Source organism: Chiloscyllium plagiosum, chromosome 1 (genome assembly GCF_004010195.1).
Source record: "Chiloscyllium plagiosum isolate BGI_BamShark_2017 chromosome 1, ASM401019v2, whole genome shotgun sequence".
Lineage (NCBI taxonomy): Eukaryota > Metazoa > Chordata > Chondrichthyes > Orectolobiformes > Hemiscylliidae > Chiloscyllium > Chiloscyllium plagiosum.
This window is the reverse complement of record NC_057710.1, coordinates 150,903,169-150,917,726: the sequence shown is the minus strand read 5'-3', so window position 1 is coordinate 150,917,726 and position 14,558 is coordinate 150,903,169. Positions and strand designations below refer to the sequence as shown.

General features: G+C 41.0%; 1 protein-coding gene across 1 annotated transcript in view; it reads right to left on the bottom strand.

Moving 5' to 3' along the window:
• Window positions 1-2,206: 2,206 nt before the first annotated feature.
• The window catches only part of tmem184c (transmembrane protein 184C), a 47,193-nt gene continuing 34,841 nt past the window's right edge, over window positions 2,207-14,558 (bottom strand). Inside the window, exons 8-9 of the mRNA XM_043699427.1 lie at window positions 13,498-13,669; window positions 2,207-5,696 (exon numbers count right to left, since the gene is read on the bottom strand). Coding sequence (XP_043555362.1) covers window positions 5,416-5,696; window positions 13,498-13,669 — 453 coding nt within the window. The 3' untranslated portion in view covers window positions 2,207-5,415. The remainder of the gene's footprint in view (window positions 5,697-13,497; window positions 13,670-14,558) is intronic.

Here is a 14,558-nt window from a genome sequence, read left to right as displayed (position 1 = left end):
CTGTGATTATTCAAAAGACAAAAGCAGTAATTCTGGAGGCTGGTCGAGTCTGTTTTCAATGTTGTAGACCCTTGGAATCCCAGGTACTTTGCTGCCTCCCAAGTGCTAAGGCATTGTGGAAAGCTGGAAAGGGATAGGATACATCTACTCATTGTCTACATAGGAGGTTAGAAAGCAAGATGTCAAAAGAAGGTAACCTCAGAATTACCTTTCCAGATACAAACTAAAAGAAAGGAAAAGTTAGGGAACTTACTCCTTGGCTAAAAAGGGATGGTTTCTATTTTATTGGGCAGTCTGGTTAGAATGAGAGCTGTTCTGGAAGGATGGGCAACATCTAAAATGGGAACCGGTGAACTGGCAGAACAGCTATTTAGCAGTGTGTAGTTTAAGCTGGGGAAGGAAAATAAAAACACACCAACAAGATTAGAAATTAGGTGGACAAAATTAAACAGAAGTAATAAAAGGAAGAAATTAAGGGAATACCAAAACTTATGATAACCGTAAGACTTCAAGTAATCAATCAAGGTGTCAGCTCAAACAGAAAAGAAAATTGGAAAATACACTAATTCCAAATGTGAAGGTAAAGTGCACCCGTTACAATGGTCAGGGTGAGAAATAAGAACACTACATAGGAGCAGAAGTTAGCCATTCAGATCATCGGGTCTGTTTTTCAATCAGATCATACCTGATCTGATGACGTCACCATAACCCAATTGTAACTTAATTCACATACTGATGACAAACCTGAGCCTTGCATTTACTTAGCACAGCCTTGTCAACCTTGTGCAGTAAACTCCACTGATTTACTATTCTCCAGAAAATAATTCCTTCTCATCTCTGCCTTCAATGTCTGAATCCTTACACGGAAATTCTACCTTCCCCATAAGGGAACCAACCTTTTTGCATCTACCTCGTCAAGATCTCTGCATGTTCTTAGTTCGTGCGTACAGGCTCAGTCTTTCCACCCAAGAAAATCCTTCCATGTAAAGAATCAGTCTAATAAACCTTCTCTGGACTGCCTCAAAAACCAATTATTCTTTAAGGGGATCAAAACTGCTGTTAGTGAGCAGGTTTTGAGAAGATTTGTAGCTCAGGTTGAGGTTCTGGATGTAGATTTGCTCGCTGAGCAAACCAACATCCATTGCTGTTAGTATTCCAAGTGTGGCCTGATTAGAGACTTGTATAGTTTTAGCCAGCCCTATTTTTATAGTTCACTACTTTCAAAATAAAGGGCAATTGACCTTGCTGGTGACTTGTTAAATGTGTTTGGTAGTCTTTTGACAATGAAGACTCCCAAATCCTTTGGTCTTTCCTCTTTCTGAAGCCTTTGTCTGTCTAAATAATATATAGCTCTATTTTCTGTGAGAAAGTGCATAACTTCACATTTTCCCACATTGTTCTGTTAAGATTTTGCCCACATTAAATCCCTTTTTAGACTGTTAGCCTCACTACTTGCCTTCCCACCTCCCCACAAACTCATTAATATAGATTGTAGATTTATGACTTGGATAATGTAGTTGAATATATTCATGTATAGACTATTATTGTGGCTCAGTCACCAATCTCTATGGCATTCCATTTGTTATAGGTTGCTATCCCAAAATGCCCCTTTTATCCCAACTCCTCTGACTTAGCCAATCCTCTATTCCTGCTAATATACTACCCCAACACAAAGAACTACTTAAGATGAGCCCAATGTGCAGTACTTCACTGACTGCATGTAAAAAATCCAAATATAGCACATTTGGTCATTCCCCTTTACCCTGTTTGTTACCTCCTCAAAAGGTTCTAATAGTTTGTCAGATGTGACAACTTCTCCTGATTTTGCTTGATTGTCTATTTTTCTAAATAAGGTCGGGAAAATGAAACTTAGATGCATGTGGAGTAAAGGCAAGAGGATTACATTAGAGAGAGAAGACAGGGGCCACAAGGTTAAAATGGAGACAGCATAGAGATCAAAATACAAAATAAAATTACGTTCATGGAATTGAAGTACAGAACCACCTTCACTAATTTGGAGTGTACTGCTGTATACTGACTGATCTGAATAAGTTTACATTTAGCAAAATCATACCACTTGAAGTATTAGTCAAATCTGATTACTGGTTGGAGTTGATTGTATCATTAAACAGGATCAAATCTGTATAAAGTTTTTTTAAAAAATTCTGTATTCTTAACAAGGAATCAAAATGTACCAGAAGTCTAGTTTCACATGATCCATGTTTATTAAGCAATTGGTAACTTTTGTTCCAGGTTTAAGTGCTATGTTACAGTTTAACAAGTAAAATTAAAATGTAACTGTACAATATTGAACATACTATTCAAAAAATAGGAAATTTTAGTGGCGTTGCGTTTGATTTACATAAAGGCCATTTATTCAACTTGCAGTGAACCTAATGGTTTAATATTTATAGTCATAATTCCATTTTGATTTCTGGACAGATGAATAAATCATCTTGATAAAACAACTTCCAGAATAAAGATACACTTCCAATTGATACAGTACCTTTTCCAAATTACAGTAATTAGTGCAAAAACCTCCAATTGGTTAAATTTCCTTAGCAGCCCAGCATTATAACACACCTGATAAATATTTGGTGCTTAGATGGCTCAGATGTATCAAAATGGTATTAATTTTGGATAGGGATCAGTCCAAAAGGAGTTTGAAGGGCTTTTGCCCGAAACGTCGATTCTCCTATTCCTTGGATGCTGCCTGACCTGCTGCGCTTTTCCAGCAACACATTTTCAGCATAAATGTACAAGTGACAAGTTAACTTTGTCTCAAACAAAAAGCATGAGTACAGACAACCCATTTTAACTTGAAAGATGCAGGAGCCACAAGTTTGTTTTCAGTAATTTGATTGATGCAGCTTGGATCCATTTCCTGCTGTTAGTCACAAAATTGCATGTTTTGACATAAGACAGTCGATAATTTGAAATGCCACTGACGTGAGATCTGCTACACACTGCTGTAATTATTGTTTGGAGTCAGGTCTTACAGAAAATACACTTTGGACTATGTTTAAAATGCAATAAATGTTTTGTTTTCTTGTACAATTTTTCAAACAAATCACATTTAAAAGTGATCTTTTCATAACCACAATATTTGACAAATGGCTTTTGTGGCAACTGTCATGGGGACTTTTACATCATCCAAAAGGACAGCTTGGATTTGGACTTAGCATCTTAACTGACAGTACATCTGACACTGCAGTACTTCCTCAGTCCTAGAGTGAACTGTACGCCAAGCCAAGCTTGTGCTCTTGGGATTGATAGGGAGAGCTTTACTTGAGAGTGCACTATTAGTAAAAATTCCCATCAGCGGAGGAATTTTCTTAATTCATCCAAGGGATGTATGCATCGCTGGTAAGATCATCACAGCCTCTCTCTTAAAATGTGGATTATAAATTCTATGGTTCTGCATTAAATACAACTTCTCTTTCTTTAGCATCCCAGTGGCAGAGTACTTCTAATTCTAAAACTCCAATTACTCTTTCCAGAAATCAGGTTTGATGTCTGTGTTTAACCTTTCGAGAAAAGAGAAACACTGATTGGATATCAAGTTACCTACATTGCTCACGTCCAGCCGACACTGGTTATAAATGCAAATGGATCATCAATCTTTAAGCATGATGCACAACTTCCCAAAAGCCCCTCAAAATACAGCAATTATATGCCAAAGTGGTCCACTATGAAATCAAAAACTTCTCCTGTAACATCAGCATATAGCTAAATGTTTCTACTTTACACAATTGCAATGCCAGGAGTTATAAATAATCTGATGTAATGTGTCAGGAGCTTACTCAAGCCTGTCATTAAAATTTGAAATCTTGTGGATAAGTCACCTAAGAAACTCAAAAAATTTTTTTTTTAAATGTGGTGCCTGTTAAATGTGCAGTATTGGGATCCCACCACCCCGGTACCCTGTATTTCCAGATTAGCCAGTACAACTTTATGTTCTAAAATTCAGGTTGAATTACAGTAAAACATGGGTAAAAGTAACCAGCTGGTACAGGAAAAATGAAGTTTTTTTTTAAAATCAAATAAAACTGATCTTTACTGACCCCAGTTGCCATGCTCCACCCTACTAACCTAGTGTGGAATATTCCTGATATTTATTATTCCTTAGCAAAAACAGAAATTGTTGGAGAAACTCAGCAGGTCTGGCAGCATAAGAGAAAGGAGAGTTACTGTTTCAAATCCAGTGAGTGAAGTTTCTCTAGCAATTCCTACTTTGGTTCAAATTTTGGTTTGCTTTAATTGTGCTCACTTCAATTTTCTAGCAAGCATTATTTGTGCAAGAGTCTTATCACCTTATCAGTTTAATTTTGTTACTGTTTGCAAGTGATAAGTAGGAAGGACAGACAATTGCTTAGTCAGTTTTAACAAATGAGTATTGCATCAAAAAGGGGTTAAAAGGCTCAAGCAATTTAAGGTTGAATACAAATGAACGGTATTTATGAAGAACAACACCTTCCAACATCTCAAACATCCAGTGGAACAGTTGCATAGTGTCCAGAACAAGCACTATCCAGACTTGGAAATATAACGCTGTTACTTCACTGTCACAGGGTCAAAATCCTGGAAATCCCCTCTTAGCAGCATGGAGAGTGTAGCCTAAACCATTGCTCAGTTGACTGGACAACTGGTTTGTGACGCAGCCTGATGCCAACAGCATAGATTTGATTTCTACACCAGTGAACGTCACCAAGGCCCTACCTCCTCAACCTTGGCCCTCACCTCAGGTATAATGATCCTCAATAATCACACCAGTCATCTCCCTCTAGTCTCAGAGGACCACGAGCTGCTGTCTCATTCGAGTGACTTTTATTTCATTTGAGCAATTCAAGAAGGTAGTTCACCACCACATTCAACAGCAATAGGGATGGGAGACAGGTCCTAGCTAACCGGTGATGGGGATGGGAGACAGGTCCTAGCTAACCGGTGATGGGGATGGGAGACAGGTACTAGCTAACCGGTGATGGGGATGGGAGACAGGTACTAGCTAACCGGTGATGCCCACAACCCAAGAAATTTTTAAAAATATACTGGTTGCTGCAGTAACACAGGACTATTAAAATTCACTTCAGATTTAACAATGCTCGTTAACTAGTAATTTGAGACTTCTGCATGTTGATGGATCCTATAATGCTCTAACCAATATTTTGACATCACTGGCAGATTGTTATACTTAAAATTGTTTTATGAATTTCAGAATTTTGTGCATCTATTTAGTCAGTACTCCTCCTCATTCCTCGTCAGCTTTCTTAATAGTATTAGATTTCTAAACTTTAAGTCTCAAATAGAGATCATCCGTACTATTCAGTATAATTATCTATGGTACCAACAGAACAATGACCTCAAAGGAATGTAGGAGGTGAATAGTTGAAGTACCAATATACATCCTGATCAGCTTCACGCTGAATTGTTAGGCAGCGGATTTAAGGAGTCTTCAATTTCTTTCACTTTGGCTAAATTATCGAAGGAGTCATTTGGTTCTGAAACAGATGTGGGATGAGATGCAAGAACTGCATGTGTTTGTCCAAATCCTTGGTAATGTCCCAGTGGAGAAGGTGGGAGGGATGGAGTATCAGAGTTCAGGTCCTGGCTTGCTGAAGACAGAAGGCTGGTGTGCTCATTGTGCTCTTCTTCTACACCAACATTCGTTTTCCTTGGTCGACCCAAAACTGTCCTCCCTTCAATTTAGAAATAGAACATTATTCATATTAAAGTCAACTTAATACTGCAAGCCACACCCATAAAAGTAACATCTTGATGAAGTAGCAGCCATTGCATTTACACACCATTCACCAGATTCAGTCAGCTGCACAGATTCCAACTTACTTGGAATCCTCTTATTGACTTAAACCTGTGCTACACAGAAGAGCATTCTGCTTCATTAGAGGCCTCCCTCCAGAAATCTTACCTAGAAGCAAGAAATACTTGAGAAAGCAGGAAGAGAACAATCTGCGTTCTAAATCATAAAATTCAAGGCACTGCAGACTTGAACAGTTTCCTCAGGAGCTCTGACAGGTAACAGTATTCTGAATACCAAGTACAACAGAACAATAGATTTACTCTGCAAGTACTGGCAAGTGGTATCTGTGCAAAACCGCCTGGACAGAGTCTCATTTGGAGTCAAGTTGGGTTTAGTTGTCTCCTTGAGTCAGGACCCATCAGCACAGCTGCTGCTGCGTTTGAAGATTAGGTATGGTCTAGCATCCTCCAATCAAAGGACAAGATTTATTCTATGCTGGACAGATTTTGATACAACAGCTAGGAACACGTTAGCTCCACACAAGGAATAAATATTATATATGTCGTAACTACTTTCTACAAAACTGGAAAACAGCGGAGATGATACCAACTTTGCTTCAGTATTCATTCGTGAGAGGGACCTTGTCATTTGGGAGTTCAGCGTGAAACAGGCTGATATGCACCAACAGGTCAATGCTGAGGAGGAGGATGTGCTGGAAATTTGAAAAATGTGAGGACAGATGGGTATATCCCATCTGGCCCAGGGGACCCAAGGTTAATATGGGAAGCGAGGGAAGAAATTGCTGCTCCTTTGGTGATGATCTTTGCATCCTCACTGTCCACTGGAGTAGGACCAGATGATTAGAAGATGGCAAATGTTACTCCCTTGTTCAAGAAAGGAAATAGGAATAATTCAGGTAATTACAGACCAGTCAGTCTTATATTGGTGGTGGGTAATTATTGGAGAGGATTCTGAAAGACAGGATTTATGATTATTTGGAAAAGTATAATTTGATAAGAGATAGTCAGCATGGTTTGTGAGGGGCAGGTTATGCCTCACAAACCTTATCGAATTCTTTGAGGATGTGACAAAACACATTGCTAAAATTCATATACACCACACCCACTGCTCTATCTTCGTCAATGCGTTTGATAAGGTCCCCCATGGTAGGCTCATTCAGAAAATAAGGATGCATGGGATACAGGGAACTTTGGCTGTCTGGACACGGAATTGGCTGACTTATTGAAAATAGGGTGGTGGCAGATGTAAAGTATTCAGCCTGGAGCTCAGTGGTGTTCTGCAGGGATCTGTTCTGGGAGCTCTGCTCTTTATGATTTTTATAAATGAGTTGATGAAGAAGTGCAAGTGTGGGTTAGTAAGGTTGTCGATGACACAAAATTTGGTGGAGTTGCGGGTAGTGCGGAGGGCTGTTGTAGGTTGCAATGGGACATTGACAGGATGCAGAGCTGGGCTGATAAAGTGTCAGATGGAGTTCAACCTGGAAAAGTGTGAAGTGATTCATTTTGGAAGGTCGAATTTGAATGCAGATTACAGGGTTAAAGGCAGGATTCTTGGCAGTGTGGGGGAACAGAGGGATCTTGGAGTCCATGTCCATAGATCCCACAAAGTTGCCATCCAAGTGAATAGGAGAAAGTGAGGACTGCAGATGCTGGAGACCAGAACTTAAAAATGTGTTGCTGGAAAAGCGCAGGCAGGTCAGGCAGCATCAAAAGGAGCAGGAGAATCGACGTTTCTGGCATAAGCCCTTCTTCAGGATTCTCCTGCTCCTTTGATGCTGCCTGACCTGCCTGCGCTTTTCCATCCAAGTGAATAGGGTTGTTAAGAAGCCATATGGTGTGTTGGCTTTCATTAGGAGGGGGATTGAGTTTAAGAGCAGTGAGGTTATGCTGCAGCTCTATAAAACCCTGGTTAGACCACACATCGAATATTGTATTCAGTTCTGGAAAGATATGGAAGCCCTGGAGAGGGTGCAGAGGAGATTTACCAAGATGCTGCCTGGTCTGGAGGGCAGGTTGTATGAAGAAAGGTTGAGCGAGCTAGGGCTTTTCTCACTGGAAGAAAGGAGGATGAAAGGTGACTTGATAGAGGTGTTCCAGATGTTGAGAGGCATAGATAGAGTGGATAGCCAGAGACTATTTCCCAGACGGAAATAGCTTTCACAGGAGGACATAATTTTAAGATGATCCCCTAATTTAGGGGAGATGTGAGAGGTAGGTTCTTTACAGAGTGGTGGGTGGGTGGAATGCACTGCCAGCGGTGGTAGTAGTGTCAGAGACATTAGGGGCATTTAAGCAACTCTTGGATGATAGCAAAGTGAAGGGTATGTAGGTTAGTTTGATCTTAGAGTAAGATAAAAGCACGGCACAACATAGAGCGCTGAAGGGCTGAACAGTACTGTCCTGCACTGTTCGAACTCAAACTGCTGATTTTGCATTGGGGTTCATCAGTCTTAGATTTGGTAATAAGTAAAACTTCATAATCAATTTACCCCCAAATATAAACTGTCCATTGGAGACCAACAACACTTAACAGAAAGAAAATGGCTTTTAACTGAAAAAATAGGTCAATGTCTTTTGTGGCTGGAAAGAAAATAGTAATTTTTAAAAAATTAAGCAATTTGAGACAGAGGAGGCCACCTTACGATTGTAAATGGTACAGCAGTCACGCAGGAAGAAACTGCTGGGAATCGGATATTAAAAAAATACAAGCACGAGGGTAACTGACACCAGTGGAGAGATACAAAGAGAACACTTGGAGTCAAATAGATCTCCTATTCAGAATCATTAACAACAGTATTTTACCTCAGGTATTACGAAACAAGGTTTTGTTAAGAGGAAATACGTTCAAATAATTTTTTGGTGAATTAACACAGTTGTGGAGTGCAATGCAATTGACTTCAGAAAGTTAACTGATCAATGTGTCACATGACAGACAAAACACAATATAGCAAAAGTGGGAAAAGTGGTGATGGTAGCAGCAGCATGGAAACAAACCCTGGTGAACTGCTGTTTCTCAGCCTTCAGGGAAGTCCTCACCCCAGAATGCTCTCGAGGAATTAATACCATGATCAATTTCTAAAAAGACGTTCATGATCTAGAATTGGATGTGCAGCACAATTTCAAAATGTTATGTTACTTTAAGTAGGGCAAACTATAAATGCAAGTGATAGATTTTAGGAAACATACAGGATGGTGAAATTGACAGAAAATGCTGCAGCTGAATTTTTAAACTCGCGAAGTGACTTATTTTGGTTGGAGGAACAAGAAAAGGCAATATAAAGGGTATAGTTCAAAAGGTAGGCAGGAGCAGAGGGGCCTGGGATATGGAAGGTAGGGGTGCAAGTCTTGGTGGTCAAGTTTAGTTTTCATTTCACTGACTTTGTTACTTAAGACAAGGGTGCAATATAAAGTCGAGGAATGTTGTAGCTCCTGTAGCCATTTCACCGGACAGGTAACTCTGGGTTGTGAACAGGCACTGTTCTCCAGTCCGTTTGCAAATCAGAACACAACGCAGGACAATGTAAAGCAGCTGTTCAGGAAATCACAACCATGTATGGGATCATATAAATTAAATACAAAAACCTCACTATATAAGAATAAGTTATATAATTAATGAGCAAAGGTCCATAGAAGGGGTATGATTTAATATACATTAATTTTGTATTAAAAGCCGTCATTGCTAAAAAAGGAGAGAAATTCACATCTTGTATTCTTGTGCTCAGTAGGACAAGGAAGCGAGAAACCAAATGTGAAAAAGGACAAATTTACACGGCATAAAAAGACGGGGTGCTGATTCCTTGGGTCACCGTTGGCATGGGGACGCACTAGGGGCAGTTAATTGTCAATCATCACTCTCAGCAGGCAGGTTGACTCTGATTGGTCAGGACTTTGCCATGCGAATGCAGAGATTGATAATCTCCATGATCCCTTTCGTACTGCAGGGGTTGCAATGTATGTACAGGTTCTTTTTGCCTACATTAGATACGATCTTGTCTGTTAATATATGTTGTAGTTTCTAGCATAAGCAAGTGCATCACACTTAAGAATGATACTGGAAATCAATTGAAGATTGCTTTATTATTAATGCAGTCTGGAATATTTAGTAAATATCCTGAAAAATGCAAAGGCTGTCCTGGAGGTTAATTTTGTAGCATACAAAATTGTAGGAATAAGAATGCTGTTTTGGGAAACATAGGGGGTGATGGATTCTCAGGGGAACATAGGACGAACAGCTACATTGAGACGGGCTCTAATGCAATGAGGGGTACGTCGGCCTCCAAGAGATCAATTGTGTTAGGGGATTCTGTAGTCCGAGGTACAGACAGATGTTTCTGTGGCCAGCAGAGAAAAAGCAGAATGGTGTGTTGTTTCCCTGGTGCCAGGATCAAGGATGTCTCAGAGAGGATGCAGAATGTTCTCACGGGGGAGAGGGGCCAGCAGGAGGTCATTGTCCACATTGGAACCAACGACATTGGAAGGAAAAAGGATGAGATTCTGAAGGGAGATTACAGGGAGTTAGGCAGGAATTTAAAAAGGAGGTCCTCAAGGGTAGTATTATCTGGATTACCCCCAGTGCTACGAGTGAGTGAGGGCAGGAATAGAAGATAGCGCAGATGGTTGTGTGGCTGAGGAGCTGGTGCAGGGGAGAAGGATTCACATTTTTGGATCATTGGAATCTCTTCTGGGGTAGAAGTGACCTGTACACGAAGGACAGATTGCACCTAAATTGGAAGGGGACTAATATACTGGCAGGGAGATTACTTGTTTAAATCCTCCCGAATAGCTCTAGTAAAAGTGGGGGATAGGACCCAGGGAAATAGTGAGGAAAGAGATCATTCAGACTGGTACAGCTGGAAAAAGGAGTGAGTCAAACAAACAGGGCAGGCAGGAACAAAGCAGAGAACAAGGTTGGACTGATAAATTAAACTGCATTTAATTCAATGCAAGACGCCGAACAGGGAAGACAGATGAACTCAGGGCATGGTTAGGAACATGGGACTGGGATAACCATAGCAATTACAGAGACATGGCTCAGGGATGGGCAGAACTGCCAGCTTAATGGATGTAGATTTACTCGCTGAGCTGGAAGGTTTGTTTCCAGATGTTTCGTCACCATACTAGGTAACGTCAGTGAGCCTCCCGGTGAAGCACAGGTGTTATGTCCCACTTCCTATATATGTGATTGTGTTTAGGGAGGTTTCCCACGGAAATCTAATCACATATATAGGAAGTGGGACATAACATCAGTGAGCCTCTGGTGAAGCACTGGTGTTACCTAGTATGGTGACGAAACGTCTGAAAACAAACCTTCCAGCTCAGCGAGCAAACCTACATCCAGTACCTCAACCTGAGCTACAAATTTTCTCAAAACATGCTGGCAGCTTAATGTTCCAGGATACAAATGCTATAGGAAGGACGGAGGTTGTCAAGACAGGAGGGGGAGTGGCATCTTTGAAAAGGGATAGCATTACAATGGTACTTAGGGAGGATATTCCTGGGGATACATCCAGGGATGTTATTTGGGGGGGAACTAAGAAAGCGATGATCACCTTATTGGGATTGTATTATAAACTCCTGAATAGCGGAAAATTGAGAATCAAATGGTATGAACATAGAAGATTTAGTTAGTAAGTTTGCATATGGCACTAAACTTGGAGGTATAGTGGACAGTGAAGAAGGTAACCTCAGAGTATAACAGGATCTTGATCAGAATGGCAGATGGAGTCTAATTTCGATAAATGTGAGGTGCTGCATTTCAGAAAAGCAAATCAGAGCAGGACCTATACACTTAACGGTAAGGTCCCAGGGAGTGTTGCTGAACAAAGAGACCTTGGAGTGCAGGTTCATAGCTCCTTGAAAATGGAGTCGCAGGTAGATAGGATAGTGAAGAAGGCGTTTGGTATGTTTTCCTTTATTGGTCAGAGTATTGAGTATAGGAGTTGGGAGGTCATGTTGCGGCTGTACAGGCCACTGTTGGAATATTGTGTGCAATTCTGGTCTCCTTCCTATCGGAAAGATGTTGTGAAACTTGAAAGGGTTCAGAAAAGATTTACAAGGATGTTGCCAGGGTTGGAGGAATTGAGCTTTAAGGAGAGGCTGAAGAGGCTGGGGCAATTTTCCCTGGAGCATCAGAGGCTGAGGGGTGACCTTATAGAGGTTTATAAAATCATGAGGGGCATGGATAGGATAAATAGACGGTATTTTCCCTGGGGTCGGGGAGTCCAGAACTAGAGGGCATAGGTTTAGAGTGAGAGGGGAAAGACATAAATGGGACTTAAGGGGCAACTTTTTCACGCAGAGGGTGGTATGTGTATGGAATGAGCTGTCAGAGGAAGTGGTGGAGGCTGATATAATTACAGCATTTAAAAGGCATGGATGGGTATATGAATAGGAAGGGTTTGGAGGAATATGGGCTAACTGCTGGCAAATGGGATTGGGTTAGGATATCTCGTTTGCATGGGCGAGTTGGATTGAACGGTCTGTTACTGTGAGGTACATCTCTATGATTACGAATCCCAACACATACTAGATGCAGAGTTTTGGTAGAGAGTGATAGGATAATGCTTCCATAACAACTAAATGGCTAGGTCCCCAGTCACCAGATTATCTGAGATATGGCCTATGAAAGCTATTTTGCATAATTATGGCTATGCTGATCACTAGTTGCTGTACATCGTGCAAGCTCATGAACATGTTTCGCCTTAATTCTACTTTTGGCTCTGAACAGGTAAGTTTACTGTTAATAAATACAAGTCTCATTTTCTTCACCACCAGGATGCTGTATCAGCCTAAAAGGTGAGGTGGTAGGAATTTCAGAAGCAGTCTGATTCCAAGTCTGAACGCTATATGACTAAACTATTGGTAGGCCACATCAAACAGCATGTCCTCTTGATCAGGCAAAGTAGGCAGCATGCTAACTACACTCAACATGCCTGTGCCTGCAAGCTCATCATGTCCAATAGCAGGAGCACATCTACTGTTGGATAACATTCACTAAACAAACAATCTTTTATTATGACCGAACAAACTGAAAACGTGACCAAAGTGTCTGGATTCTTGGGGGTTATGGATCCGGGATTTGGGTGCAGAGACGAGAAAGAAGTAATGTGAACCTTCACAAATTCTGGGTTAGGGCACAACTAGAGTATGACATCCAAATCTGATGGTCCACTTTAAGAAGAATGTGCGGGCCCCAGTTTCAATGTGGAAGAAATTTACCCACATAGTTTCAAGGATGGAGGATTTTAGCTACTTTTAGATTGGCAAAGCACCTTTTAGATGGAACGGAAACAGAGGGGAGATCTGATGGAAGTGTACAAGATTGATAAGCTTGGACCAAGTGGACAAAGCCAAAATGTACCATGGGCTAATGGGAACAAGGGGATGAAGAAACAAAGGTTCTGGGCAAAGGGAATGTGTGAGGAAATGCTTCTTTTCTGCAGCATGTGATAGTGATCTGGAACTCACTGCCCATGACAGTCAAAGGAAGAAACAATGAGTGATAGTTATGGGGAGACAGCAGAGGACAGAGACTGACTGGATTGTCCCACAGCAAACCAACATGGAGTCAATGGGCTACAGGTTCTCCTGTGTTGCAAATGAAAGTAATTCATAGAAGACAGCCCAGACCCGAAAGATGATGTGGAAATTTGGTTTACAAATAGATTTTTTTTTAAAACGCGAGATAAGAACAGTATCACTTAAACATGACTTCCTTACCCACATTCCGTACTTGCTCTGATATATCTGCTCTGATGTCAGAGATATCCCACATGGCAAAAAAAGAATCCAAGCAGGAGCCTTCTTCAGCTTCTTGGACATAGGGCTTGTAGGAAAAACTATAATGATGACCAATCGCAGCAAAAAACATTTCAATACAAATCACAAAATCCTGGGGGAGAAAGAAAAGCCACAAAAAGCATTTGATGAAACAAATGTTTTTGGTGAGACAAATCTTAAATTCTAGTTAGTCCTCATACTCAGAACATAAAATGAACAGACACAAGAAAAGGCTACACATTCTCAAGTTCAGCTTGGGCTTGTTGAAACTTCAGTAGTTCAGCATGAATATACTCAGAGACTGAACATCTAATAGTCTTTTAGGGGAGTGAGTTCTTAAGACTTACAATTGTCAGAGTGAAGAAATTTCTCCACATGGTTCTAACTGGCCAAAACCCCTTAGCTGGAGAATTTAGAAAGAGGGTCTTTGCCTCAGTTAATAGGGTAGATGCTGAGAGGCTCTCTCCCTTAAGTCCTCCCAGAAACTTCAACGCTTCAGTTCACTCTTCTAAACTTCAAACTGTATTATCTTTCATAGAACATTACAGCGCAGTACAGGCCCTTCGGCCCTCGATGTTGTGCTGACCTGTGAAACCAATCTGAATTCCATCTAACCTACACTATTCCATTTTCATCCATAGGTCTATCCAATGACCATTTAAATGCCCTTAAAGTTGGTGAGTCGACTACTGTTGCAGGCAGGCCGTTCCACGCCCCTACTACTCTGAGTAAAGAAACTACCTTTGACATCTGTCCCCTCAATTTAAAGCTATATCCTCTCGTGCTAGTCATCACCATCCGAGGAAAAAAGGCTCTCACAGTCTAGCTCTAGCTCTCCGAGGAAAAAAGGCTCTCACCAGGTCCTAGCTCCCCGACCTGCCGTGTGTTCACCATCCCTCCAGACTTGCCCCTCTCTGAGGATGAAAGATCAGTCCTCAGCAGAGGTCTCACCTTCGTCCCCACACGTTCTCGGGTCAATGAATTCAATACACGGAGTGACA